The sequence below is a fragment of the Chelonoidis abingdonii genome, chromosome 1 (genome assembly GCF_003597395.2).
Source record: "Chelonoidis abingdonii isolate Lonesome George chromosome 1, CheloAbing_2.0, whole genome shotgun sequence".
Lineage (NCBI taxonomy): Eukaryota > Metazoa > Chordata > Testudines > Testudinidae > Chelonoidis > Chelonoidis abingdonii.
In genome coordinates this window covers 275,546,566-275,572,847 of record NC_133769.1, presented here as the reverse complement: position 1 = coordinate 275,572,847, position 26,282 = coordinate 275,546,566, and the positions used below count along the sequence as shown (strand labels likewise).

The 26,282-nt window shown below is 42.7% G+C and overlaps 2 protein-coding genes across 4 annotated transcripts in view; one reads left to right on the top strand and one right to left on the bottom strand.

Annotated features, from left to right (window-relative positions):
• The window catches only part of TGDS (TDP-glucose 4,6-dehydratase), a 30,512-nt gene extending 23,722 nt beyond the window's left edge, over positions 1-6,790 (bottom strand). Inside the window, exons 1-3 of the mRNA XM_075064837.1 lie at positions 6,768-6,790; positions 2,871-2,937; positions 1,256-1,324 (exon numbers count right to left, since the gene is read on the bottom strand). Coding sequence (XP_074920938.1) covers positions 1,256-1,324; positions 2,871-2,937; positions 6,768-6,790 — 159 coding nt within the window. The remainder of the gene's footprint in view (positions 1-1,255; positions 1,325-2,870; positions 2,938-6,767) is intronic.
• A 2,330-nt stretch (positions 6,791-9,120) lies between these two features.
• GPR180 (G protein-coupled receptor 180) overlaps positions 9,121-26,282 on the top strand; it is a 30,471-nt gene continuing 13,309 nt past the window's right edge. The window contains exons 1-4 of one of the 3 annotated variants that reach the window (XM_032785948.2): positions 9,121-9,292; positions 13,259-13,417; positions 18,337-18,537; positions 25,486-25,666. In XM_032785948.2, the coding sequence (XP_032641839.2) occupies position 13,417; positions 18,337-18,537; positions 25,486-25,666 (383 nt within the window). In that variant the 5' untranslated portion in view covers positions 9,121-9,292; positions 13,259-13,416. Of the gene's footprint in view, positions 9,293-13,258; positions 13,418-15,745; positions 16,076-16,195; positions 16,279-18,336; positions 18,538-25,485; positions 25,667-26,282 lie in introns of those variants that run through there. The other 2 variants (XM_075061524.1, XM_075061525.1) reach the window with 2 other exon arrangements.

Genomic DNA, 26,282 nt, shown 5'->3' with positions numbered 1-26,282 from the left:
AGGAAGCTAAGGCACGTAAGATTTAAATAGAACAATCCACTTCATCTGTCAGGAAAATGAAACTCTTTACCACACCAGTATATTGTTTTTAAAAGAAGAGAGGACACCATCTAACCTAATTTTATCTAGAGAAACAGCGGCATAACCCTAATGGTAGGGTGTAACCGGGCGTAACTCACCCCTGCGGCGCCTCCTGCTGGTCACTTCAGGAATTAGCTCAAATTACAGCTCGGAGCGCCCTCAGCAGGCTGGTGATCCGCCTTGGTTCCTGCTACAGGCCCCGTGTCCCTCCCTGGACCCCGGTGCCCCTTTTACGTGGGGTTCTGCCTCCTGGCAGTAACCCCTTTCTCCTCAGGGTTTCCCCTCCCTGGGAACACCCCCCCCCAACTCTATCCCCACTTTGCCTCAGGGTTTTGGCAACTGCCCAGTCATTAGCTAGCTCCACGCCCTGGGGCAGACTGCAGTATTAGCCTCTCATCATCAGCAAAGGGGTTTGGACCTGCTGCCCTGACCTACCCCTGGGTTGCCCCCTGCAACCCCAGTACCTCCTAGCTTACTCCTAGGCCACAGCCTGGGGCTTTCCAGGCAGGAGCTCCCCGGCTCCGCTGCCTTCCCCAGCCCTGCCTCACCCTAGGTACCTTGTCTGGTCCCTTGCAGCAGCCAGGCCCTTCTCCCTCTGAACGCAGAGAGAGACTCTTTGGCTCCTGGCTTCTCTGCCCTTTTATAAGGGCCTGTGGCTCAGTTTGGGGCATGGCCCCAGCTGCTGCCACTTCCCCAAACAGCCCAGCTTACAAGGCTGCTTTCTCCAGCCCTGGCCCCTTCCCTGGACTGTTTTTAACCCCTTCAGGGCCGGAGCAGGATCCGCCCTGCTACATAGGGTCTGTATACATATAGGAAAGTTAGGTATAAATTGGGAGCCGCGGTCGGCCGAACCTACCGATACAGCAGGTAAACAAACTGGCCCAGCCCACTAGGGTGCTTACCCTGGTGAGCCGCGTGCCAGAGGTTGCCGACCCCTGTTATAGACACTGTATCAGAAGTATGCAGTAATAAGCCACGTCGATACCCACACACAAGGTCAAAAGTGGAAGTTATACTGTGTAACCAAAAGCAGAAGCTATAGTTCCATGAGAAGAAAAAGACAGAGATTCCCAAATCAGGTCTCATTTCTGCAGAAGCCCAGATATAAAAGCCTGTCCAACCTCAGATTTTACAACCATAACTTGCTAGCTTGATACTAAAAAATCTGCCATACCTGGATAAACTTGTAGTTTTGCTTCTCAGAAATGGTTTCAAGATTCTTCAAGCTTGCACAATAGTCCAGCTTAAGAAAAAAAAAACACAGAATATTACTATGACGAGTTTTCTTTAACGATTCTATATTAGATCCTGCTTATTTACTAACTGAGCAAGTCTCTAATTAACAAGCTTGAGGAGAAGGTGCTAAAACTATTGTTTAAAACAGATCTGCAGAGAGGTCAACTTCTCTGTTTAAAAGGTGTATTATGTGCCATTACATGGTGATTGAAAAATCTAGCAATAATCAATTAAATAGAAGCTTAGAATTCTAGTCCCCCAGAATTGATCTATCTGCCCACACTTTGTTGACAACATAATTCTCTGTTATCATTTGGCAGCCAAAACAAATGATTGTGAGATGGGCAAATAAAAATGAGGAACAGTTGAAGTCTTCCAAAACACAGCCATTTTCATATGAATGCTCTCTAACAAAGAGACCGTAAGGAATGTATGAAAGTAAAATATTAAATTTTGGCAGAGGAAACATTTGAAAGTGATCCTCTTTTTAAAATTCTCAGACTCGTTAACATTGCAGACCCTGATTCTAAAAATACACATATGATTACTCATGTGAATAATATCACTGAAGCAAATGCTTAAAGTTAAGCTTCTGTAGCAGTATTTTCAGGATTGGGACAGACTTTGCTATGACACATGCTATTGTGGTTGGTTATATTATGGAAGTGCAGAAGAGTTTGTTGTGAAGGTGAAGAGTCTTTGAAAGTTTTGCCTTGAAGATTACCTTACCTGGAGGTTTTCAGTGATTGTGTTTAACGGGATCTGCAGTTGAGCAATCTTTACTCTAATCCAATGGCTTGCAACTTTCCAGAATACTGTATCTCTTTCAGGAGTCTGATTTGTCTTACGTACTCCCAGTTTACACCTCACTTAAAAACAACTTGCTTACAAAATCAGACATAAAAATACAAGTGTCACAGCACACTATTACTGAAAAATTGCTTACTTTCTCATTGTTACCATAAAATTATAAAATAAACCAATTTCTACATAATGCCTGATTAAGAACCACTGTCTAACCAAATAAGTTGCCTGGGGTAGAAGTTTCAAACCCACTGTAGAAAGCATGACATGGCTGAGAAGCAGATTTGAAACTCATGGCTACTCCAAATAAAAATACTTCATTTGATTAGAGTTAAGGTACAGTATGTGAAACAAATAACGTGTTAGCAGAACTGAGGTGGGCTTTGAGAACTGGGCTTTAGATCAGGCCCTAAATTAGCACATAAAACATGCCAACTCTGAATTTTAAGTAACTCAAGGTCTAATGTAAAACTTTCCTCATCAAGAAAACTTTCATCATATTGTATATTGATTCATATTACACTTCTACCCCATTACAATGCCACCCGATATAACACGAATTCAGATATAATGTGGTAAAGCAGCACTCCGGGTGGGCTGGGCTGCGCACTCCAGCAGATCAAATCAAGTTCGATATAATGTGGTTTTACCTATAACACAGTAAGATTTTTTGGCTCCCAAGAGCAGCGTTATATCGAGGTACAGGTGTATTTCACATTTCTTTAGAGACAAAAAACACAAAAACTTACCTTATCTAGATTGATAATCAGATAGTTTGGATAGTTTTCTACTAGAGACACAACCACATGTGACGCACTGCAGGTTTAAAAAAAGAATAATCCTGTTTTAAATGATGATTATATAGATAACTTTAGGATACCAGATCCCTAGAGACAAAACCCTAATTGACACAAAAATACATTGATTTTTTAAAATTTGCTAATGTTACTTTTTGTTACCCTTTTAATAAGCATGTAATGTTAGTGAATTAAAAGCTAGAGAAATAATTTTATTGTATAATTAAAGTTTTGCTGTTCAAGCCACTCCCTCCAAAAAAATCAGTAAGATCTCATTTGTTCAAATGTCATAGTTCTCTAATAAACTGTATAACCTACATATCAGCATATCTTTGGCCTCAATTCTTCATATACTTATACATGGCTTTAAAATTTATAGGTGTGTGGTTCCACTGCATAGAGTTAAGCACATGACTGTTGGCAAGATTAGCATCTGTGAAACCTTAAACATTTTTTTTAAGAGCTGATCCATCCCTTGCCATACCAACAGTCTCAATGATCTGTGCTTCAATACTGAGCCGTGGGGTCTGTTCATACATTACCGTGGTTCTGTTCATACATTACATTAGTTTCTACACCTAAGCACATTCCAGAATTTTTTGTGAATTTCTCTCTACACCTTAATTGACCAATTAAGGTAGAGAGAGAGAAATGTATAACACATGGAGCCCATGCATCTGGTTAGCAAATCTAGGAGCTGCAGAAACTTCTGGGAAGAGGGGAAAATGGAGTGTGGGGGCCACAAAGAGCCCCAACATGGGCAGAAGAGGGAAATGGGCACCTTGCATACCAATTCCCCCCCAAGCTCTCTGTGGACCATCCTCACACCCCCTCTGTTTCAGGGACTCTTGCCAACTCTGCTCACCCACCCCTCATCAAGGGGCTCTGTATGCTACTCCCATATCCCCCTCCACCATACTATTGTCCTCCATTCTCCCTCCAAGCCAGGGGCCCTGTGTGCCCCTCCTTGCCTTCTGTGCTCATACTACAGGACTCCATTCTCCACCCAATCTCCTTTACCAGGAGGTCCATGCACCTCCCATTCCTTCCATGCAAGGGTCCCTCGTTCTCTTTGCCATGCCCTTCCTTCCCCATGGCTCTCCACCATTCTTATTTCTTTTGTTTCTGTCCTAGAAATAAGTCACTGAGGTTGTCAACACTTTTAAACTATTAGGAGGACAAGCAGAACTGAGATGAGGTATATTATGCTGCAAGGTGTTTGTGGCTTTGATTAACCAGTTCTTTGATCTCTGTTGTAACTAACACTTCAGGAATGGAATTGTTCATAACTGAACAAACATCATGGTGTTATTTCAAAAGTTTACAACTGAACCTTAATGACTTAATAAAAATTCGAAACTTTACTATGCAAAAGAAAAATGCTGCTTTCAACCATCTTAATTTAAATGAAACAAGTACTGATACAGTTTCCTTACCTTCTCCAATTTTTTTAAACTTTCCTTTTTTCAAATAATTTATGTTTAACACAGTACTGTGCTGCATTTCCTTTTTTTCCTGTCTCTGCTGCTGCCTGATTGTATACTTCTGGTTCCAAATGAGCTGTGTCCTTGGCCGGTCAGTTTTAATACTGAACTGTAAACACTGTATTGAAATTGATAATTTCGCTATCCAGACACAAGGAGTGCTTACATGTCCTCTGTTTCTCCCTTCCAATTTTCTGATTTTCACCAAAAAGCAAAGGATTCTGCCCACTGATACTTAAAAATTCCTTGAAATTTTGGAATTGATTGACTACAGCATTTTAAAGTATCACACATGTGACAGGCTGGAACTTACTACCTCCTAAGAGCCCTGTGTACCAAGGTTCAAGACCCAGAGTCCCTGGCACACAGTCCTTACTCATGTTTGCAGGGAAATGATGAGAAATAAACTCCACTTCGTCTCTTTTATGAGGCAAGATTAAAAAGGCTGGGACTTAAGTTTGGAAGACATAAGTAAGGAGGGGATACAATAGAGGTCTATAAAATCATGATTGGTGCCAAGAAAGTGAATAAGGAAGTGTTATTTCCTCCTTCACATAAGGAGTACGTTTAAAATAAACAAAATGAAGTTCTTCACATAACACACAGTCAACCTGTGGAACTTGTTGCCAGGAGATGTTGTGATTGCCAAAACTATAACTGAGTTCAAAACAGAATTAGATAAATTCATGGAGGATAGGTTCATCAATGGCTATTAGTCAAGACGGTCAGGGATACAACCCATGCCCGAGATGTCCCTAAGCCTTTGAATGCTAGAAGCTGGGAGTGGATGACAGCTAATGGATCGTTTGGTAATTGCCCTGTTCTGTTCATTCCCTCTGAAACATCTAATATTGGCCACTATCAGAAGAAAATATACTGGGCTAGATGGACTACTGATTTGACCCAGTATGGCCATTCCTATACACAAAGAAACAGAGAAATGTCCCGGAATGTACCTTGCTCTGCTCGGCCAATCAGCTTAACTATACAGATGTAAAACACTGAGAGTATGCACATTCTCAAATTAATAAAAACCTGTTCTTACATTGCTTTAGCTGAAGTCAGTCAGGAAAAGGTTTAAGCTCAATCAGTATAAACTAGTCTTTTGCCCTGCTTTAACCAATCAATTTTCAAACCAATTTAAGTTTTCCTGATGCAAATGCTGTATTTAAGACAATGGGTTTTTTTGTTTCTTTCTTTCTTTTTAAAAAAAGGAATAAAGAAAAAAATCCTAGATATTTACCTTGTCTATACTAGGCTTTGCCAGTACAGCTCTACCAGTAAACCCTTCTAGTGGACACTCCACCTTCCCCAACAACATTTTTGCTAGTATAACTGCATCTACATTAGGGTCTTTGAATTGTTATGTAGTTTTGAGGTGTGATACCCCTCCTCCCAGTTGAGACTGACATAGCTATGCCAGCAAAACTTTCAAGTGTAGACCACGTATCAGTCTTCCACAGACAGCTAGCTTGATGTATCGCCGATGTTCATTATATGCTAACTTGCATGTGAGTGAGTGAGAAATATTTAATTTAATTAGTATAAACCAAGGGTCGGCAACCTCTGGTATGTGGTTCACCGGGTAAGCACCCTGGCGCGCCAGGTCAGTTTGTTTACCTGCCGCGTCGGCAGGTTCAGTGGACTGCAGTTCCCACCAGCTGTGGTTCACTGTCCCAGGCCAATGGGTGCTGTGGGAAGCGCCGCGGGCTGAGCGATGTGCTGGCTGTGGCTTCCTGCCTCCCGCATTGGCCTGGGACAGCGAACCACGGCTAGTGGGAGCTGCGGTCCAGCAAACCCGCCAATGCGGCAGATAAACAAACTGGCCTGGCCCGCCAGGGTGCTGACCCCTGGTATAAACTGTTGTCCCTTCAACTTGGTAAAGAAAGCAAAATTCAGCTTTTGCCATAAAGGGCCACTGAACTGAACAGATAACTACTTCTGCCTGAAATTGTTTGCTTACTGCTGATAAATAAAGCTAAGATTATGTCACGCAAGATCACAGAAGTCATGGATTCCATGACTTCCAGAGACCTCCGTGACATTTTCCACTTCAGTCCTGGGTGCGACAACCCCGAAACTCCAAGCCGCAGCAAGGGGCAATCCCAGAGCTATGAGCCACCATGGGCAGCAGGTGCTAGACAACCCTCCCTGCCCACACAGCAGGGTTTAGGCAAGCATCGTTAGCCCCACTGTGTCATAGTTATTTTTAGTAAAAGTCAGGGGCAGGTCACAGGCCTCTGTGAATTTTTGTTTATTACCTGTGACCTGTCCCTGATTTTTACTAAACAGTGACAAAATCTTAGCCTTACTGATAACATCCAGGAGCACTATAATAAAAAGAAGGTGGAAGTTTCCCACCTACCATTTACTTACTGCATTTGACATGCTATTTCTCTATATCCCCTGTATTGCCACTGCAGCCCATTTCTGGGCAGCTATCTGCCAGGGCAGAGCTACCAGTTTCCAGCGTCAGGGTTATCACCAACTCTCCCTCTTTGCAAAAGTCTTTCAAACAGCAACCAGCAAAAGAAAGACAACTCTGGGCATGGGAACGTGCGGGACGGCGGAAGCTGGCGTGGGGACTCAGCAGCAGGCACAGTCTCTGAAGCAGTGCTGCAACAAGGGTGAGGCAAGTGAGGCACTTGCCTTGGGCGCACAAAGTTGAGGGGCACAGAAAAATATGACATGAGCGTGTTTTTCTGCAGACACAACAACCGTCATTTGAGTAATCAAGTTCTAATATTCCCAGTGAGCACATGCTTATTATATATTAAGACTTCTCGGATCTGCTTAAGACCCACCAAACGGTGAGCACCTTTATCATTCCTTATTTCTTATGCAGATCACAGATTTGGAATCTGTGATCTCTATAATATATTAATTTTGTTTAATGCCTCAGAAATGTCATCAGAGATTCAGTTTTAAACATCAGGCGTTAGCACTGTTTCCAAACGTTTCATGTACAACTACTTTGGACCTTCTCCAGTTAATTCATGAATATAATTTGGCCGAATCTTGTCCAAATTTAGAAATTGCATTAAGAATATTTCTCTGCTTGTCAGTAACTGTGGATTCCTGTGAAAGAAGCTTCAGTAAGCTCAAATTAATTAAAAACTACCTTCCAGCAACCACGAGTCAAGAGAGATTAACAAATATGTCCATCTTGTGAAAATAACATGAAGTAGCAAACGTTAATTTTGATGCAATTATCAATGAATTTGCCTCATTAAAAGCATGAAGAGTACAATTTTGAAAAATTATCATTAATCCTATCCGATATGGTTCTACAGCTAAATTTTACTTGTGACTATTTAAATAGGATGTTACATGCACTATGATGCATTTCTTATATGTATTAGTTCATTTTGTATGCGGAACTTATGATTAAAATAAATAAACGTTCTATTATCATCATTCTTCTTGCTTACGTATTTTTCTTTTCTTCTTTCTTCTTTTTTTTTTTTTACAAAGTAACTACTATGAAATTATATGGAGGAGGGAGGACGCAATTTTATATTCTTGCCTCCGCACAAAATAACTAGCTATGGTTCTGCTCGAAGCGGCTTTTAGCGTTTGTGCTGGTGCTAACCGCCCCAGTGTGCGGTTACCTGCCCCCTGTCAATATGGGACCCGGCTCTCCGGGCAGGAGCAGCAAGGGAAGAAACCCTCACCCCCGCTGTCCCGGAGGGGCAGGGGCTGCCCTCGCACCGCACCCCCCCCCAGCCAAGCGGGCCTCCAGACAGCCGCACACACAGCGAGAGGGTCCCCAGCCGCTGCAAGGGATCAGGGTCAGCAGCCGGGTGCCACCTGGCCCAGACCCGGAGGCGGAGTCAGGAGTGGGATGGCAGCGGCGGGACATGCGGAGGGAGAGACCACCCGCCCCTTCCAAGTAGGGTGACACATGAGAAGAACAAAAATTCAGGACACGAGGCGGGGGGGGCGACGGGTGCAGGACGACACTGACGGAGCAAAAAACAAACATCAGGGAGAACCGCGAAACGTCGGGACTAACTGCGCCGCCCACAACATCGGTCAGGACGCGGGACAAGCGCCTGGATCTCGTGACCCTTCCCCCAAGCGCCGCTACTCACATGACCGGCGCCGCCCGTCACTAGGAGCCGCTTGGCAAAGCCCGAGAAGCCTCACGGCAGCCCCCAGGACCCAGCGCCCGACATCACTCGCGCTTTAGGCACTACCGCCGCTCGCCCCCTGCCGTCCCTCCCGGCGTTGTGTCTCACCGCCTCCCCCCCCCCGTTTTCCGAACACTCGGCGCATGGGCGAAGAGGTGCCTCCGTCCCGCGCGTGCACAGTGACACCCTCTACTTACGCCCTCGTCCGCGGTCACGCCGGAGCGGGAGGTGCACTGGCGGCGGCGCGGGTCCGTGGATTGGGCAGGGGCAGTTCCCCCCAGCAGAGGCGGCGGGCGCGCTGGAGGGGGGGGGTCCCCCGAAAATGCCCACCTCACCCGCCTCCTCCATGGCAGCCGTAAAATACGGTTTCACGACACTTGGCCGCCGTATGGCCAAGCTAAGCAACGGACACGTAGCAGCCTGGCGATGGACCGAGCCTCGAGCTCTAGCTGCAGGAGGGAGCGGAGATAACACTGGGGAGCGGGCAGGCGCTGGCTCCGCCCCGTGCTCGTTCTCTGTTCCTATTGGTTCTTCCTTCCGCAGGTTCCACTGTGACACCGGGGGGGGAGGCTGTCACGTGATACGGAGGTAGCTGGGGGGCTCGTGGCCCGCTGCCGGGATGGGGCGGCTGCTGTGGCTGCTTTGCGTGGTCGTGGAGCAGCCGCTGGTGCTGCGGGCGCCCAGGGGAAGACGCTGCGGGGCCGCTTCCTAGCGCGGGGGGCGGGGCGCGGCGCGGCGGCGCGGTTCCAGTTCCACGGTAGGTGCCCGCTGCGGGCGGCCCCCACGTCGCTCCGGGCGCGGGTGGGAGCCAGCGGTTCCGCAGCCCGTGGGGGCCGCGGGACCCGTTTGCAGCGTGAGGCCCCACCCCTGTCACCGCAGCTGGGCTGGGTGGCGAACTCTGCTTGGCGCGCCGAGCCCAGGGCTGCCCGCGGATGGAGCCGGGCGCACACGCGTTCCCGGAGCCTGCCGACAGCCGGAGGGGTCCTGCACCGGGTTTGGAAGGGAGACTGGGGCATGTCCGCGCTACAGTGACTGCAGCCCGAGGGGTGGGCGCTCCCCACAGCCGGGGAAGGTGGGTTCTATCGGTGTAGTTAATCCTCGCCCCCCTGCCCCTTTGAGAGGCAGCTGCTGGATCAAAGGAAATATTGTTCCATTGACCAGCCTGTGCTGACAGTGTGGGTTAAGTCGCGGTAACTATGTAGCACTGGGCATGACATTTTTAATAGCCCTGAGCATTGTAGCTAGAGATCAACCTAAGTTTTAGGTAAAGACCCAGACCAGTCTACACTGTAATTAAAAACCTGCTGACTCGGGTTTGCTGGACTTGGGCTAAGGAACTGTTTAATTGCAGTATAGATGTTTGGGCTTGGACTGCAGCCAGAACTCTGGGATCCTCCCCCCTTGCAGGTCCTAGAGCCTGAACCGAAATGTCTATACCACAGTTAAACAGCCCCTTAGCCTGTAAACCTGGTGGGATGGCAAGAGTTTTTGATGTCAGTATACCCACTCCTGAAGAGGCCTTTCAGCAATCCTAAACCATCTAGTTTACCTCTACCGGTGCCCAAATATCCTAATAGATTATATAGTAATGAAAGTACATTAAGAACTGGATACTGTTATCAGTCTGTCTCAATGACATTACACAGGAAATCACTATCACGATCCATTTTACAGATGGGGAAAGTAGGATGCACGGAGGGGTAGCAACTTGTCCAAAACCACATAGCAAACCAGTGGCAGAGCCAAGAGCTTTATGAGCTTTGGCTATAAAAGAGTTGCCATGTAATAAGAATTTTAAAAAAAAATAAAAGGAAGTAGTATCTTGAGGGTATTTTGCATTATGTTTGCTTAATTTTAATAATAACTCAGATTATATGTTAAATCACTAAGTAGTAACTAGAATGATGCTCAATACTCTACATTCCTCATTCAGAAAGTTTCAAGGAACCTTGTAGCTTTCTCTACTTACTATATGTACGTGCCCTTAACATGTCAGGATGTTTCCCAGAAAATGCATCTTCTGCAGACACTTCTGTACAGGTTATCAGTTATTAGTAATAATGTTATAAAACAATTTGTATGTCTTTTATTCAGACACATGTTTATGAAAGGTCTAATTATGCAGATGAAGAATTATTAGCCTGTACCATAGACATGCATAGTGCTTTTCAGATGTCTAAGACATTCTCTGTCACCAAGTTCATACCTTCTGAGACCTCTGTCCTGCGACTGACTGTGTGGTGAACCCCTGCTCCTGTGTGGAGCCCCATTGAATTCAATGGGAGTCCACTTGCTCAGAGCCAGTTGCTGGATTAGTTCCTGAATTAGATATGAGTGTGAGAGATAATATACAAGAGGTGGAGAAGAGGTGGGAGTCTTTAGAGTTTAAAAGCAAAACAATGCTGACATAATTTATATCTTTGCCATTTGTATTGTATTGACTTACTCTGACTAGAATTCTCAATTCTAAGAATTTTTTTCTTTTAAGAATGGGGTGTGTGTATTGTAATTAATGTAAAGACCACATGATGGTGTGGAATAAATGGATTTATTGGCGTGAGTTGGGGATTTCTGATTTATTCACAAGTGATGAATTATTGAGTGATGCAAGTTATCCTCAAATAAAACTTTTTCACCAGGTCATATATTTGCCGGATACATCTACACACACCCCATGTTAATGGCTAACTTCTAGAAGTTCTTTTTTTTAAAACAAAAAAAAAATTGATGCTGTCTTGTATTCCTCCATCTTATATTTAAGTATCTTAGTTCTCATCAGTTCTGCTCTACAGCAGATGATAAAGTAATTGAGATTTTAAAGGTTAGTATGTCAAGCCCTTCCAGTTTTAGAATCAAGTGCTACATTCCATAGCGAAGATTGGAATCTGTTCTTTCTAGCCCAAAGGATCTTTAACCAGTCACTGGTGCAAAACTGAATAGAACAATTCCTGGATCTTGGACAGATGTGAATTGGGAGGAAAGAGGGAAACAACTATCTGGAAGGCTTTTCTTTTTAGTTGTTTAAAGTACAGTTATAACATAAATTTATGTTAATGAGGCCAGAATTAGGATTTTGTGCAAGTTGAGATCATGAGAATGGTGTTCAATGGAGAGTAATTGGTTGGGCTTGCAAAGGTTTTGTTTTCAATTTGGCAGCCAGTCTTTCTGTCTAATGTAATATCAGTTCCAAAATTTCAGGGAATGTTCTAGGCATCAATGGCCATTACTTCCTCCAATTTCCCTGCCAGCTCTTTAGCACAGCCACCACCTCAGACACCTCTGCAGTTTGCAGTAGAACAAACAGGTTGATGGCACCCTTTAACACCTTCCAGCATAACAGTACTCTGTCTTGTCTCTGCCTGTCCTCCCAGGAGAGTGCAAGATGTTGACACCCTGGATAACTTAGCACTCAGAAAGAAGAGTTGGGGGGAGAGGACAGGGATGCATGCACACTGCCTCTGGTGTGAGAAGGGGAATGGGGGTTACAGAGAGTCTCTTCCTGTGAGGGGTATGGAGGGCATGGGGAAGTAGAAATTGCAGTGCACTCAGAGCTGCTGAGTGTGGGGTATGGGGTAGAAGAATGGGGATCCATCCTGGTATGGGAGGAGGTGAGATTGGAGGGCACATTGAGACCCAGTCAGGAGAGAGTTGCAGGGAATGGGAGGATAGCTCACAGAAAGTGTGTGGAGGGGTGGAATACAGGGATGCATGCATTCCACTTCTGGTGCGTGCAGTAAGCTTGCTCTACAGATGGTACAAAGTGTGCAGCTTCCTAGTTAATCTCAATGACTATTTGACTAGTCAGTAGGTATGCTAAGAAGATTGGCTGGAGCTAGAGGAAATCGCTTCCTCCAGCTTGTCTGTAGGGGGCTGAAATTTGAAGGAGCTTGACAAATGGAAAATTACCAACAGCAGAACAAAGCAGCCAGGTGTTGTGCTAGGACAGACAAACCTGAGGGATTATTAGAGTAGGAGAGAAAGGAAGAGATGTGTATATATTCATAGCATGGGGTGGTTGAGTTAGCTGCAGGACCAACCAAGGTCAGAGCAAGATGACCAAGAAGGAGGCTTGGTAATTGGGAAGGCAAGGCGGCAAGCTGTGTCTTGCAACAGAGGAAACCTGGACAGCACCAGAGGACTCTGATCGCAACCCAAAGAATGATCTGAGGTGGTCAGAAAACCAAGGCAGGGAAATGCATGCAGGGTTTATTATTTTTATATAGGTATACATATTTCTTGTGCAGTTGAATAAAGAGCAATGGTGGTTTAGACTCTTGTGCAAAGTCAGTCTGTGTGTTACGTGGTATACCCATTGTATGCAGTTGAAGAATTAACCTGTGGACCCCAGAAGTGCTGGGGTTCTGAGAGAGAAGCTACAAGGGAGACTGAGGGGTCAGTACTGGTCCTTGGGCCTGGGTAGCTGGACTTTGAGGTCTCAGCTCTCTGGAGAGGGTGTGATATAGGAACTGCCCGTCAAGAGTATGACTAGGGATTCCAGACCAGGGGCAGTGACTGGACCATGTTTATGCTGTGGTGACCTAAAGCACACGGCCCAATGAAATGAGCCCCCTTACAGTAATCTGGAGAGTGACCAAGAGTGGTCCATCTGGATCTGTGACATGCATTAGAAAGGTACTGCTATAACTGTCTAGGTAATCTACCACTTTTATTTGTGTGATCCACATAAATCATGTAGTTGACTTTATTTTTTTTAAATATCAAGGTGACCATGCTGTTCTGTATATCAGAATCAACAATGTAGCAGCAGCTGTTGAAAAAGAGGCCAGACTTCACCTTTTTCAAGCACAGGAATGGCTAAAGCTGCAGGACAGCACCAAGGATCACAGCTGTGGAGAGAAACTGTCCAAAGCTCAGCTGACAAGTGAGTGTATTCTTTTTTTAAACCTTGAAGTCAGCGTTCTTTTAACTATATGTATTTTGGATAAATTCATCGTCTCATTGAAATCAGTAAGATTTTTGTTATCAACTTACGTGAAACCAGAATGGTCCCATTAGTATTTTTTTTGTTTAATTACAAAGAGATGTAGTTGGTTTGCTTGTCTTTTTTGGAGGATTTTTTATTTTACAAATGATGTCTCCTTAAACAGCTGGGATATTAATATTCCTTGACAAACCAAGTAGTGAAACATTTTAAGATAGGTTAGAATGAGACGATATAAAATTACCTATTTCATGATAGTGTAAGATTGTTATTGAGTGTGCAGAAAATCTTAACAGAAGACCTTAACAAAGTGCAGTCTCCAAGCCAGTTTGCAGAATAAAATCACTGTGATGTATAAATTTTTGGGAGCCTCGGGGGTAAGGGCAGGAATTAGTTCTTCAAATGCACAGTTGTGCGTGAGGGGGTGTTGTTCTCTTTGTTGGAACAGGAGAAAACAGGTTTTATAAACAAATAATTGCAATAGACTTCATTAATTGTAAATACATTTAAGAAATGTTAAGAAGTTTCAGTCATAGTAAGAAGTGCTTGTTTGTAAGGTGAATATAATGTGGTGTTAAAGAGTAAGGCATCCATAAGGGTAGGATTTTATCTGAACCTCTCCCCTCCATGTTTTCTTTCACACCTCCTCCTACAATAATTTTACCATTTCCCATGTCCTTTTGTAAGTTTCATCTCTCTAAAATTAATTCAAGGCTGAACTGTGCTGTCTTAGGGTGACCAGATGTCCCGATAAAATCAGGACCGTCCGGATATTTAGGTCTTTGTCTCGGGTCCCGACTGATCTTTGGTCGGGACGCAATTTGTCCTGATATTTTGTTCTGCCAGCAGCACTCAGCACCCCCCCCGCCCTACCCCCCATGTGTCCCAATATTTTCTCCCTCCCATCTGGGGTCACCCTATGCTGTCTCATTTCACAAAGTTTGTTTAATGTTAATTTCCTTTTACCATTTAATTTTGCTATTCATCATTGAATCTCTAATTCAAGTGTTGTTAATATTTAAGTTGATAATTATACCAGCATAGAATATGCATGCTGTGTTGTATTTTGTTTCTAGAAGAATAATTCAATTTTGTTAAGAGGTTCTTTGCCCCATTCCTGTAGAAAATAGCATTGTTCAAAGAGTGGAAAACAAAATTAAAAGATCAGTGCCACTTCTATGGAAGCATGAATCTGGCAGCCTTTGCTATACAAAACATTGAAGACCCTCATAAAATTCAGTTTCAAAGAAGTGTTAATCAAGATAATGCTTAATTTGTGTACTGATCTAAGTAAAAAAAAAAAAAAAAGTGCAAATCGTAGAACAGCCAAACAATAAAGCGTTCAGTAGCTCTGATAATAATTTAATTGAAAGATACAGATACTAAAAGCATTATTTTGTACCATTTATTGAGTGTGATATTAGACATTCTAATTGAAGCATGTATAAATTTTCCTTTTCAAATTGAGCAAATATTAGAGACTTCATTCATCAGTATCTTACGTGAATGGAGCTCTATTTTCATATGTTTCCCTTAGGCAACCAAGAGACCACAATCTATAGGGTAAATAAGTGACCTCTTGGCATGTTGTCAGAATAGAACCTTAACACAGTCTGACTGTGGTGCTGCTTCTAAGGCTACCATGTTCTGAAAACAGTTGCCTTTGTATCAGCTGTTGCCATTACCTATGCTTGGTTGATGGGACAAGGATAACACTAGAATAATACATGCTTAAAGAGCTACACAACACAAATTGCATTTATTACATGTGGTGGTGTTAGTTCAGTATATGGTCCCCCGTAGTACTCAATGCTGGTTGCTTCAATGGAACCTGGAATGTGTATGTTCCTGAATCCAACTGTTGATCAATTTAAGCCTTGAAGGATAAGGAAAAATAGGCCTTTAAACTATATCCCAGGTACAGTAATTTAATTATAGCTATTCATAGTAGGTTTCATAAAGGGAGTTAGACTCTCTAAGTTGTTTTGTCTCAAATATCCTGGGGCAGTGTGTACTACAGGGTTTTTTATGTAATTTAAGATTTACTTATTTTTAATTTGCAAGTTTGCTTGTCTTCCAACTTAGACTGTTCTCTTTGTATTTTGTGAAAGGGTAGCAAGGTATTCAAGTGTCCTCTATACTCTTAATTAGTTTATATATTTGTCATTTCTTTCATTTTTCCTTTTCCATCTAGTCATTGTCTTTTTTTAATCCATAATAGGGATTTCACCCCACAGTGCTAGTTGCTTAGTCATTTTTTCATGGCTAGTTTGTCTCCAAAATAGCGTCAGAGAACAAATACTAATTGCTTAGTAGCACTGAACGCTTGAAAAGAGATCCCACAAAAATAATTTAAGTATAGAACAAGAACCTTGTATTTCAACAATAATCTGTATTTCTGTCAGACCAGTAAAACTCTCAACACAAGTGATTTTTTTCTCCCCCTTTGTACCCAGTCACAATATTCTTGTCAAGAAAAAGAAATAGATGGAATAAAAACAATTGCATGTACAACACAAAGAGGCTATTTAGGAGCAGTTAATGAAAACATTGCTTCAATGTCGCTATGGTTATTGGCTGAAATGTTAGCTACATAAGGTAAGTCCCTTTTAGGGGACAGAGTCAGCTTAGGCACCTGACTTTTCATTCATGACTTACACAGGTAACTCAGTAATGCTCTAGTTGCCCCTATTTCCATTTTTCTCTGTTCCCTTTTAGTCTTGCTTCCCCACCCCAAACTCCAGCCCATCTACAAGTTGCATTGAACAGAATCTGTGGAAACCCACAAAGATGAATACTAGGTACATATAACTTTTTCACAAGAGGCATATTGTAGACTTCTTCTAAATAACTTAATACCAGAAAACTGCCAAGAAGTTGCTCAGTGGTATCACAACATCTTTGCATTACAGTACAGTAATCTAAAGACTTGTGTCTCAGAAAGTTCTAGTGATCATTGACGCTGCTGCCACTGTTCTTTTCAGATGTAATGGTTCAGGGCCAAACTGAGCTTCCTAATTTCTTTTGTATCTTTTTGTTAAGTGTAGTGCAATTGGAAAGCAGCTACATATTTAGAGAAGATGGTCTCATTCCTCAGACGCAGTTCCACCTGCTGAGTGAAACCCACTCCTCCCTTAGCGTAGGAGAAAGGGAAGGAGGTGCCAAAGTAGACAGTACTGCACTAGGTCTTCAGAATTTACAGCCACTGGCTGTGGATAGAGTGCTGTCAAGGGCTTTTTTCATCCTCCAGCCAACCCAAGATTAGAGAGGCTAAAAGATGGATGAGAGAGTGTTCTCCAAACACTTCCTAAATTGCATCAAGTTTAAACTCAGCAAAAATGAAGATTTAGCGCAGAGTCTTTCTTCATACAGTTTTATAGTATGCTTCAAGGTAGAGACTGTTCATTTTTGGAGTTCAGTTATAGTGTAAAGAAATGCAATTGATGCTCTAGAATTAAATAGGTACATGACCCGGGAACTCCTTAGTGCCAAATGGCAAAGGGCACAAGTGCTTAGGTTGTACAGGGATCCACTGCGTAATAGTTCCCCGATGGTTGACATGTAAGGTGTATACTGAGAGCCGGTTGCCCACTGGTTGTCACCGTAATTGCAAAATGTATGTACAGATAATATTTAAAGAGCTATGTATACTGAAATTTATGTCCTTAAGGTCTTGGAGTTAAGGAAGGTCACCAGAAGATGACACCTCTTGGAAATGTTCTCTTCAGACGGGAGATAACAAATGCTTATCTCCCTGTCTGGCTGTTTGTATATTTGCATACTAAGCCAGGTGCAAATTAAGAGATTCTGAAATCTGAGGCAGGGGTGGGGGGGAAGGGGAAGAGAGAAAATAAAAAGAAACTATAGAGGAAGAAACAAACAGCAGGGGAGTGTCCTATTCATGAGTAAAGAGGAAGGATTGGTCTGATATATCTGGGAATACAAAGAGACTCACCGAATCCTTCAGGTAGGAGGCAAACTGACTGTTTCCATCTCATGAAATAAGAGTAACAGCCAGTCTGGCTGAAAAGCACTGCAAGGTTTTTTGTTGAGTAATACAATGCAAGATATGAGAGTATCTTCTTAATTAAATCTAGGCTCTAGAATGCATGTTTGATTTTATTTTCTATATAACCATTTGTCTCCAATAATATATTGTTACTATTTGAATTTCCAGGGTTTATTTATACTTACTTTCATATAAATATAACTTAGTGCTGTGTGTTAAGCAAAGAAGTGATCTGAGGTGGAACTGGCAAGCTGGGGTGTATTGTTTCTTTGGAAATAGTAAATCTCTGAACACTGTGAGCATCCAGCAGACTAGAGGCTGGACACTCCATGGAGTACTTAGACCAGCGGTTCTCAAACTTTTGTATTGGTGACCCCTTTCACATAGCAAGCCTCTGTGTGCGACCTCCCCCCATTAAATATATAAAAAAGTATTTATTTTTAATTTATAACACTATTCTAAATGCTGGAGGTTTAGGGTGGAGGCTGACAGCTCGTGACCCCCCCATGTAATAACCTCGTGACCCCCTGAGGGGTCCTGACCCCCACTTTGAGAACCCCTTGCTTAGATAGTTCAAGGGTTGGGATGTGCAAATTGCTAACCACATCAGGGTCTACAAAACCTTAAGGTGGGGCTTGCCTGTGTTGCCCACCGTTGATGGAGTTGGGGAGCTGATCCTTGGTAGACACAGAGAAAGCTTCCTCATGCTAAGTGCAGGTAGTAGCGAGGTGCCTCTCAACCCTGGGTTCCCCTGGGAAGCATCACAGTGTATTATATCTCAGATGATTTAATGGTTTGCAGAAGAGTTAGTACATTAAATGCTTACTTCATTCTTTGTTTCTTTTTAAAGTGCCTATGAACCTCACAGAGCAAAATCTGACAGTGACCCAGGTTCCATATCCAGAAACGTGGTATGTGTTTTATGTAGACAAGTTTACCTGCGAGGAGAATTATGAAAATTCTGAATCCGAGGATATTCCATTTGAAATGGTGTTACTAAACCCAGATGCAGAAGGGAATCCATTAGATCACTTTAGCGCAGGGGAATCGGGTAAGATTTTTTTCTTGAAATTAGATCAATAAGATAAGGATCTGATCATCAAATAAATCAGTGTTCTCTGTGTTTTAAAAAGTGTGTTTGGAGAAATGGATGGCTGAGCTTTTCACTTACAGGACAGTACTTCCTCCGAGAGTAGGCAGTCTGGATGAATTTTTCTAACACTAGCCTTTCTAGATCTTTAACCTAGTTATTAAACTCTGGTCTAATCAGAGAAATAGATTAATTTAAAAGGGTAACATCAAACAGTCAGCTTGTCCAGTGTTTATCTTGAAACAAGTAGGATACGGCATATTGAAGTTTTATGTTGTTGCAGTACAAAGTAGTTGTATTGTAATCCAATGTGGGTCTTTTAGAAGTGGTAAAAAAAAAAAAAAATGTTGTTTAATGTTTATCTTCAAAGTGCTTTTATACATGAATTCTCAGCTCCTCAAAATGGGATTGGCCTTGGTTAGTTATATACCTTTAAGAGAACTTCATCTGTTACATTCTTATTTGTTGCATATTTAACAGTCCTGATAATCTAATTCACCATATACTTTATTCATTTGACAAGGTTAGTTCTTTAGGTGCATTTATGGGTTTTATCTCTTAGTGTCAAGGATAGAACTGTCCTAGAATTAAGAGGTTCACAATAAAGATTAAAGCTTTTTGCAAATTTTGAGGAGCTTTATTGCTTGTTTGGTTTTGAACTTTTCACCAACAATGTAGACTGCAGGAACAAGTGAAACATCAGGCGAGCACTAAAATCAGTAAAATGTTGCATTACGTTCTATAATGGGTACCTTTGGGCTTGGACTCAGAATCATTCTATTTTGATTTCTTTCATTGTACCCTATTAATATTTTCATAATACTAATATGGTATGGAATTTAGTGTATTAAATTTGTTGTATTGTTTCAGTCGATAGTTTGGCTGCCTTGTGACAAATCATCGTGGTTGGCCTATTGTCAGCTTAAACTTGATGTCATTTCTCCCCATATGCCGTCACGCAGGCTCAAAACCTCATTGTCATCTTTGACTCCTCTTTTTCCTCCTGATCCTTCTTCCTCATATCCAGGCTGTCACCAGATCACGTCAGTTCTTGCTGTACATCACTTCACTTCAAAAATCTACCCCTCTCTCTACCTCTAGAATGCACTTGTCCAAACCTTGGTCCTCTTCTCCGTGCTTCTTGTTTTAGTCACCTTCAATCTGTCCAAAGTGCTGCTGCTCAAATCTGTACTTCACGGATTTCTCTGTGGCATTCAGCTCTTTGTATCCATTTATAGGCTTATTCTTGCCTTTCACATTAAGGCTTGTAGCGTTGAAGGAGCCTCAGTGGGAATTGAGCATGGATTTCCCTTGGGCTTCTTCTGCATCTGCACGCTTATATCCCCTAAAGTGTTCCTATTACCATTCGCATTCTGTGTGTGCTTGTAAAGCCTCATTCCTGCCTCCTGTTTTTTGTATCCTTCATCTACTTTGTCTTCATGCCTTATTCCAGGCCTTCCATCCTTTTATACTTGGAATTTGCTCCCTCCTCCTTGTGCATTGTACACCTGGTCAGCATGCAGTTTTTGTATTGATATAACATTTGGGTAAAAAAAAAAAAAATCACACTCTTAATCGAAAAAGTCATATCAATACAACCGTCCCCCACCCCTGAGTGGATGCAGTTATATTGGTACAAAGAAGCTATATTGGTGCCATCAGTGCCTTAAGTGCCATCAGTGCCTTAAGTGCCATCAGTGTCTTAAGTGTCCACACTGTGGAGGTTGTACCATTGAACTAGACCAATATAGTTACAGCAGCACAACTTATATTTAGACAAGTCCATGCTATCTGCACTAAATTCTTCCTTAGAAACACTGTGACTGCTTCCAAGAATTAGACATGAGTGTGTATAGAAACTATACATGTGCAAAATACCTGCACTACAGGCTGAAACTTCAGCCCTCATTGTTATGTTTTCAAATGGATTGTCTGAGTACTTTAGACTGTAACTCACTGGAGGAGGAACTATGTCTTCATCTGTTTGTACAGCAGTCAACTTGCTGTTTCTACCCAGTAAGAAATCAGCCCTAAGAGAACTGTTTGATCAAATCTAACACCTTTGCCAATAAAATAGCCTAGGTGTAGGCTAATTCCCTTAGTCATTTATTTAGTCCTAGTCTTCTCCTTCTCTTTGGCTGTCTCTTGATGCAAGGATGATGTCTGCCACGGGGGTTCATTGGTGGGTTTTTAGGTGGCTGAGGAGCCCAATTCGTGCCCTTCAGATTTTCCCAGAGCAGTGACAGGTGTGATGTTGGAGGCAGTACTGTTGTGTCCTTTTTTTCCTCCTTTGTCTCGTGAGCACTTCTGTTCTCAAAGTGAGCTGTGAATCTGTGTATGGTGTGGCGCCAGTGTGTTCTGTTCCATGACAAGTCCTCCCAGTTTGTTGGGTTGATGCCTCCCTTTTAAAGTGTACTTTCAGTATGTCTTTGAAGTGCTTTTTCCGCCCTCCACAAGCCCGTCTTCCCTGACTTAACTGAGAGAAGAGTACTTGCTTCGGGAGGCAAGTGTCAGGCATACGTACGGAGTTGGTGTTTCATGACCTGCGCTTCTACACTGCTGATGTTGGCTGCAGAGAGAATGCTGATGTTACTGTGTTGGGTCTTCCCAGCTGATCCTGATAATCCATTTGAGGCGGCACTGCTGGAACCACTCCAGCCATTTGAGAGTTCTCTGTAGGTTACCCAGGTCTCATACCCTTAGAAAAAGGTGGGGATGAGAACTTCCTTGTAAACCAAGGTCTTGGTGCCTGTTTGCAGATCCCTGTCATTGAAAACTCATTTGAGTAGTCTTCCAAAGGATATGCTGGCACAGCAAATCCTTTATTCAATTTCTGTGTCAATGCTGGCTGTTTGGGAGAGGTGGCTGCCTAGGTATGGGAAATAGTCCACATTTTCCAGAGGTTCTCCACCAATGGTGAACATAAGAACGGCCATATTGGGTCAGACTAAAGGTCCATCTAGCCCAGTATCCTGTCTTCCAACCCTGACCAATGCTAGGTTCCCCAGAGGGAATGAACAGAACAGGTAATCATCAAGTGATTCATCCCCTGTTGCCCATTCCCAGCTTCTGGCAAACAGAGGCTAAGGACACCATCCCTACACATCCTGGCTAATAGCCTTTGATGGACGTATCCTCCATGAACTTATCTATTCTCAACCTTCACAACATTCTCTGGCAAGCAGTTCCACAGGTTGTGTGAAAAAATACTTCTTTTTTTTCTTTTAAACCTGCTGCCTATTTGTGGAGTACGAAGAGTAATTTATGCAGGTGAGGGCTGATAGAGTGCCTTGGTTTTCCTGATGTTGAGAGACACCCAGGCTGTGACTGGCATCTGCAAAAAGATGTAGGGTGCTTTGCAGATTGGCCTCAGTGTGTGCAAGAGTGACACAGTCATCTGCATACTGAAGGTCAGTGATGCTAGTTCTCATGATCTTAAATTTTGGTTGGAGATGTTGGAGATGGCCATCTATACGATACTCAGTCCTGATCCCATCAGGAAGGGGGTCGCAGATGAGAATCAAAATCACAGCAAGGTAAATGGAGAAGAGTGTTGGAGCAATGACACAGCCCTGCTTGACACCAATGTGAATGATGAATGGTTTGGTCTTTGAGCCATTGCACAGAATGGTGGCAGTCATCAGACTACTCCATGATGGGATGATGAAAATGAATTTCTGTGGACAGCCACACCTACATAGCACCTTCCGTAGGTATCACAATTGAGCCAAAGGCCTTGGTTAGGTGGATGAATGCCATGAACATTCCTGGTGTTGCTCTTTGCACTTCTTCTGAATCTGTCATGCCACAAAGATCATGTCAGTTGTGCTTCAGGATGGCCTGAAGCCACACTGTGATTCGGAGAGGAGTTCCTTGGCAAGGGGGAGGAGGCAGTTTAGTAGGATCTGGGCAAGGATCTTTCCTGCGATGCAGATGAGGGCAGTACCTCTGTAATTCTCGTACAATGATTTTTCCCCTTTTTTGAATATTGTAACAATGTTGACGTTCTTAAAATCAGATGGAATTTCTTCGCAGGTCCAGGTTTTGTTGAGGATTTGGCAAAGTTTGTTCTGGAGCATTGTTCCGCCAACTTCAAAAACGTCAGCTGGGATGCTGTCTGAACCTGGTGCCTTGTGATTTTTTTTTTTGTGTCTGGGTGACGGCACACTGGACTTCTTCAGAAGATGGAGGATCAGCAAGGTGTTGCATTGCTGAGTGTTGTGGAATAAACTTGATGGTGTCTTCAGAGACCGTGGATTCACAGTTTAGTAGGCTCTCCAAGTGCTTCTTCCAGCATTGTTTAATGGTTGCATTGTCCTTGAGGAGAGTGGAGCCATCCTGGGAATATAAGGGGGTTGGGCGTTTGGAGGTTGGCCCATATTATAGCTTTTGTTGCTTTGAAAGAAAGCTTCTCATGTCATCCTGATCTACGAAACCCTGGATCTCAGAGGTCTTGTTTTTGATGTTATATAGCCTCCTTTGGTCTTTGGCTTTGAGCAAGTGATAGTCCTAGTAATTTTTTAAGAAATATACAAGATTTGTGGTAGAAATCCAGAATGCACTGTGTGAACTTTCTGTCAATGAAATTTCAGTTAAGTATGTCTAAATCATCAAGGACAGAATAAAGCAAAGATTCGCTCTATAGCTAGGGCCCCAGCTTCTAAAGCCATACAATTATGGCAGTCCCATCTTTCATTAAAAAAATGCAAATATCCAGCCTTCAAGTTTACAAAGAAAAGCTTGAAAAAGTGACCTAAGCATAGCAGATGCAGGGATATGAACTGCCTTAGATATCTCAGTGAAGGGTTAACTCCAGGGCCAACTGCCTTGGGAGGCCCCACCAACACAACCCTAACTGGAGAGTATGTTACAGAAAAAGAAGAGTGCAGTGAGCCTGGCATGCGTTCCCATACCCTCCCACTCACTTATAGATTTAGCCCAGCAACTGAGCTAAGTAGTGGTTGTCCTCTTGCTACTCCCAGAGCCAGGGGAGAGAGTGTTGAGAGTGGGGAAGGGGCCCTGTGCACCTGCCTCTGAGAGGAGGGGAACCTTCATGTCATGGTGTTTCTAGGGTTCCTGATTGCATTAATCCAACCTGTAAATCAGTTTGTATGAAATTTTCAATTTCAGTGGAGCTATTTATGCAGTAAGGAGTAGCTCAGTGCAAGTAAAAGTGGTAGAATCTGGTACAATATACATATTTTCCCTATAAAATAAAGAACTATGAAGAAAGAAGAGAAATGGATAATCTAGATGGGAGAAACAGAAGGGTCTATTTAAGTAAGGCTCATAAGGAATATCTCCTTATTAGCTTCTTAACAATTGAGGTTTATGGAGACTATATAGTTCCATCCACCCTGTGTGTGTCCATCATTGACCACCTTCAACCTTAATCTCTAGCAAATGTTCATACTTCATCCAACACAGATTCCCTTCTTTAGTTAATAGACCTGGAACACTTATGCTTGTTCTAGATTTCCTATCCCATTTAACTAGTTGGTTGGAAATTCTGTGACAGAACGGTTTTCCATTAGAGAACAGATTGTTGAAATCAAAATGTTCTGTGGAGATGGTCCAGTTTCAACAGAAGTCTGATAGAAAGCAGGTAGATTTTCATTGGAAACATGTCGGTTTTCTGCCAGCTCACCCATCCAGCTCATTGGCAGCCTCCCTGGCTTGCTGTGTCGAAACCAAGAGCCTGATTTCCCCCTGACTGGTTCCCAAGCTTGAGGCTCCTTAGCAGCTTGGGCTCCCAGGGTCTGTGGCTCCAGGGCAGCCATCCCAGAGAACTGCCCCTTAGCCAGGGACTCCAGGGCTTTCCTTTTCACTGAGAATTGTGAAAGGTTTTTTTGGTTTTCATTCCAAATTGGAACAAAACCAGATTTCAGAATATCAAAAACTTCCCCAGAATGGAATTACCTTTCTTCACACAGCTCTGCCTTTAACTTCCATATTGGACACAGGTGCTATCTGGGCTAACCATACTTCGTTTTATGTGGTGTAAGAATGACACCCAGTGGTTAGACAGGCTTACCTCAAATGTGTATTGGATGTCTCCTCATCTCAGATCCTCTCTTTGAAAGTTTAAAATTTAACCTATTTATTGTAGATGTTCCTGACTACCCATTGAGCTAGGCTATTGTTTACTTTATAGATAGGAGGGATTAGATTTTTATTGGTAAATCTCAACTTCGCTATAGACACACATGACAAAAAAAAAAAAATCCAGCGATGATAATAGAAATTTACAGATAGGCAAAGTAAGAAAAAATTGGCTGAGAATTCATTAGCATTTGATTTAAGGATATTTACTTTGTATATTTTGACATGTGCTGCTGACAATTTGTGTTTTAATGGTTGTAAAGATTCAATTTTTTGAATCTCAACTGTCATTAAATAATTGTCTGACCTCCCAATAATTTTGTGCAACTGTGAAAATTTAAATTGGTAAACATAAAAAAAAACTTAAAAGTTAACATCAATGTTATCTGTTAAAGTTATTAAAAAAAATCAAATTCTGCCAAGCCTATTTATAAGAAACTATTTACTATTTAAGATTTTTCCAGTAATTCTTACATATGTTTGGATTTTTTTAAAGGTAAATTGTTTACAGAATGCCTCTGTATATTCAAGATAGGTATTTTTGCTGGACAAAGACTTACAGGTCAAATAATGACGAGCCACCTTAAAGAACTAAACTGACACATGAAGATTTTTTTCTTCTATTACTGTGTGGGAAGGATAAAAGAAAGTAGTTGAATGCTAATCCAGCTCTATTATCACTTTTGTGTTACTATGTAGTAACAACTACATAATATTGCTTGTCTTGTAGTAAGAGTAAGTTATCTTAGGTAGTACCTTTTATGTGCCATAATTCACTTTATTAAACTGCATTTCTTCTCTTCCCAGGATTACATGAATTCTTTTTCCTCCTTGTCCTAGCATACTTTGTAGCTGCTTGCATATATGCTCAATCACTATGGCAAACCCTTAAGAAAGGAGGACCTATGCATACTGTCTTAAAGGTGCTATCAACAGTGTTATTGTTTCAGGCTGGCTCAGTATTTGCCAACTACCTGCATTTCTCAAGGTAACTTTACTTACTTGTCTTTCCATTTTCAAATTCCCTTAAATGAGGAAGGAGACAGCTGTAGAGATCAGTACAGCTAAAAGTAATGATGGTCATGACCTGTGTTCCCTCTTAGCTGCGTGGTTGAGTGGTCGTCCAGGAGTGATTCAAGTGCCACGCACTTGACTAGCAGAGCCATGCACATCCAGCAGCATGTGTTCAGGTGCCCTTCTCCCCCACTGCTTTGCTGCCACATTGCTCCTTCAGCTGCTCCTGGGACCCTCCTGCTGATTGTGGAGAGCGGGGGGGGGGAAGGGGAGTGCTGATGTCAGGGTGTCCCTCTCACCCCACCCCTGTACGCCATCTCCACAAAGCAAGAGAGAGGGGACAGCCTGGCTCAGGACTCTGAGCAGGAGAGAGCTGCTGTAGTCTGAGGTCTGAAGGAGCCTTCCAGGCAGTGAATGAGTGCCTTAAAGAGACAGCGCATGGCATCTCTCAGAAACTTCCCGAGCAACCAACATACACACTATCTGTTTCACAGTCACTTCCCAACACATACTTGCATTATTGTTGTTGTTACATCTTGGTACTTTCTGCAATGCACACATATTCTCTGTAATTTTATTCTTTCAAAGTG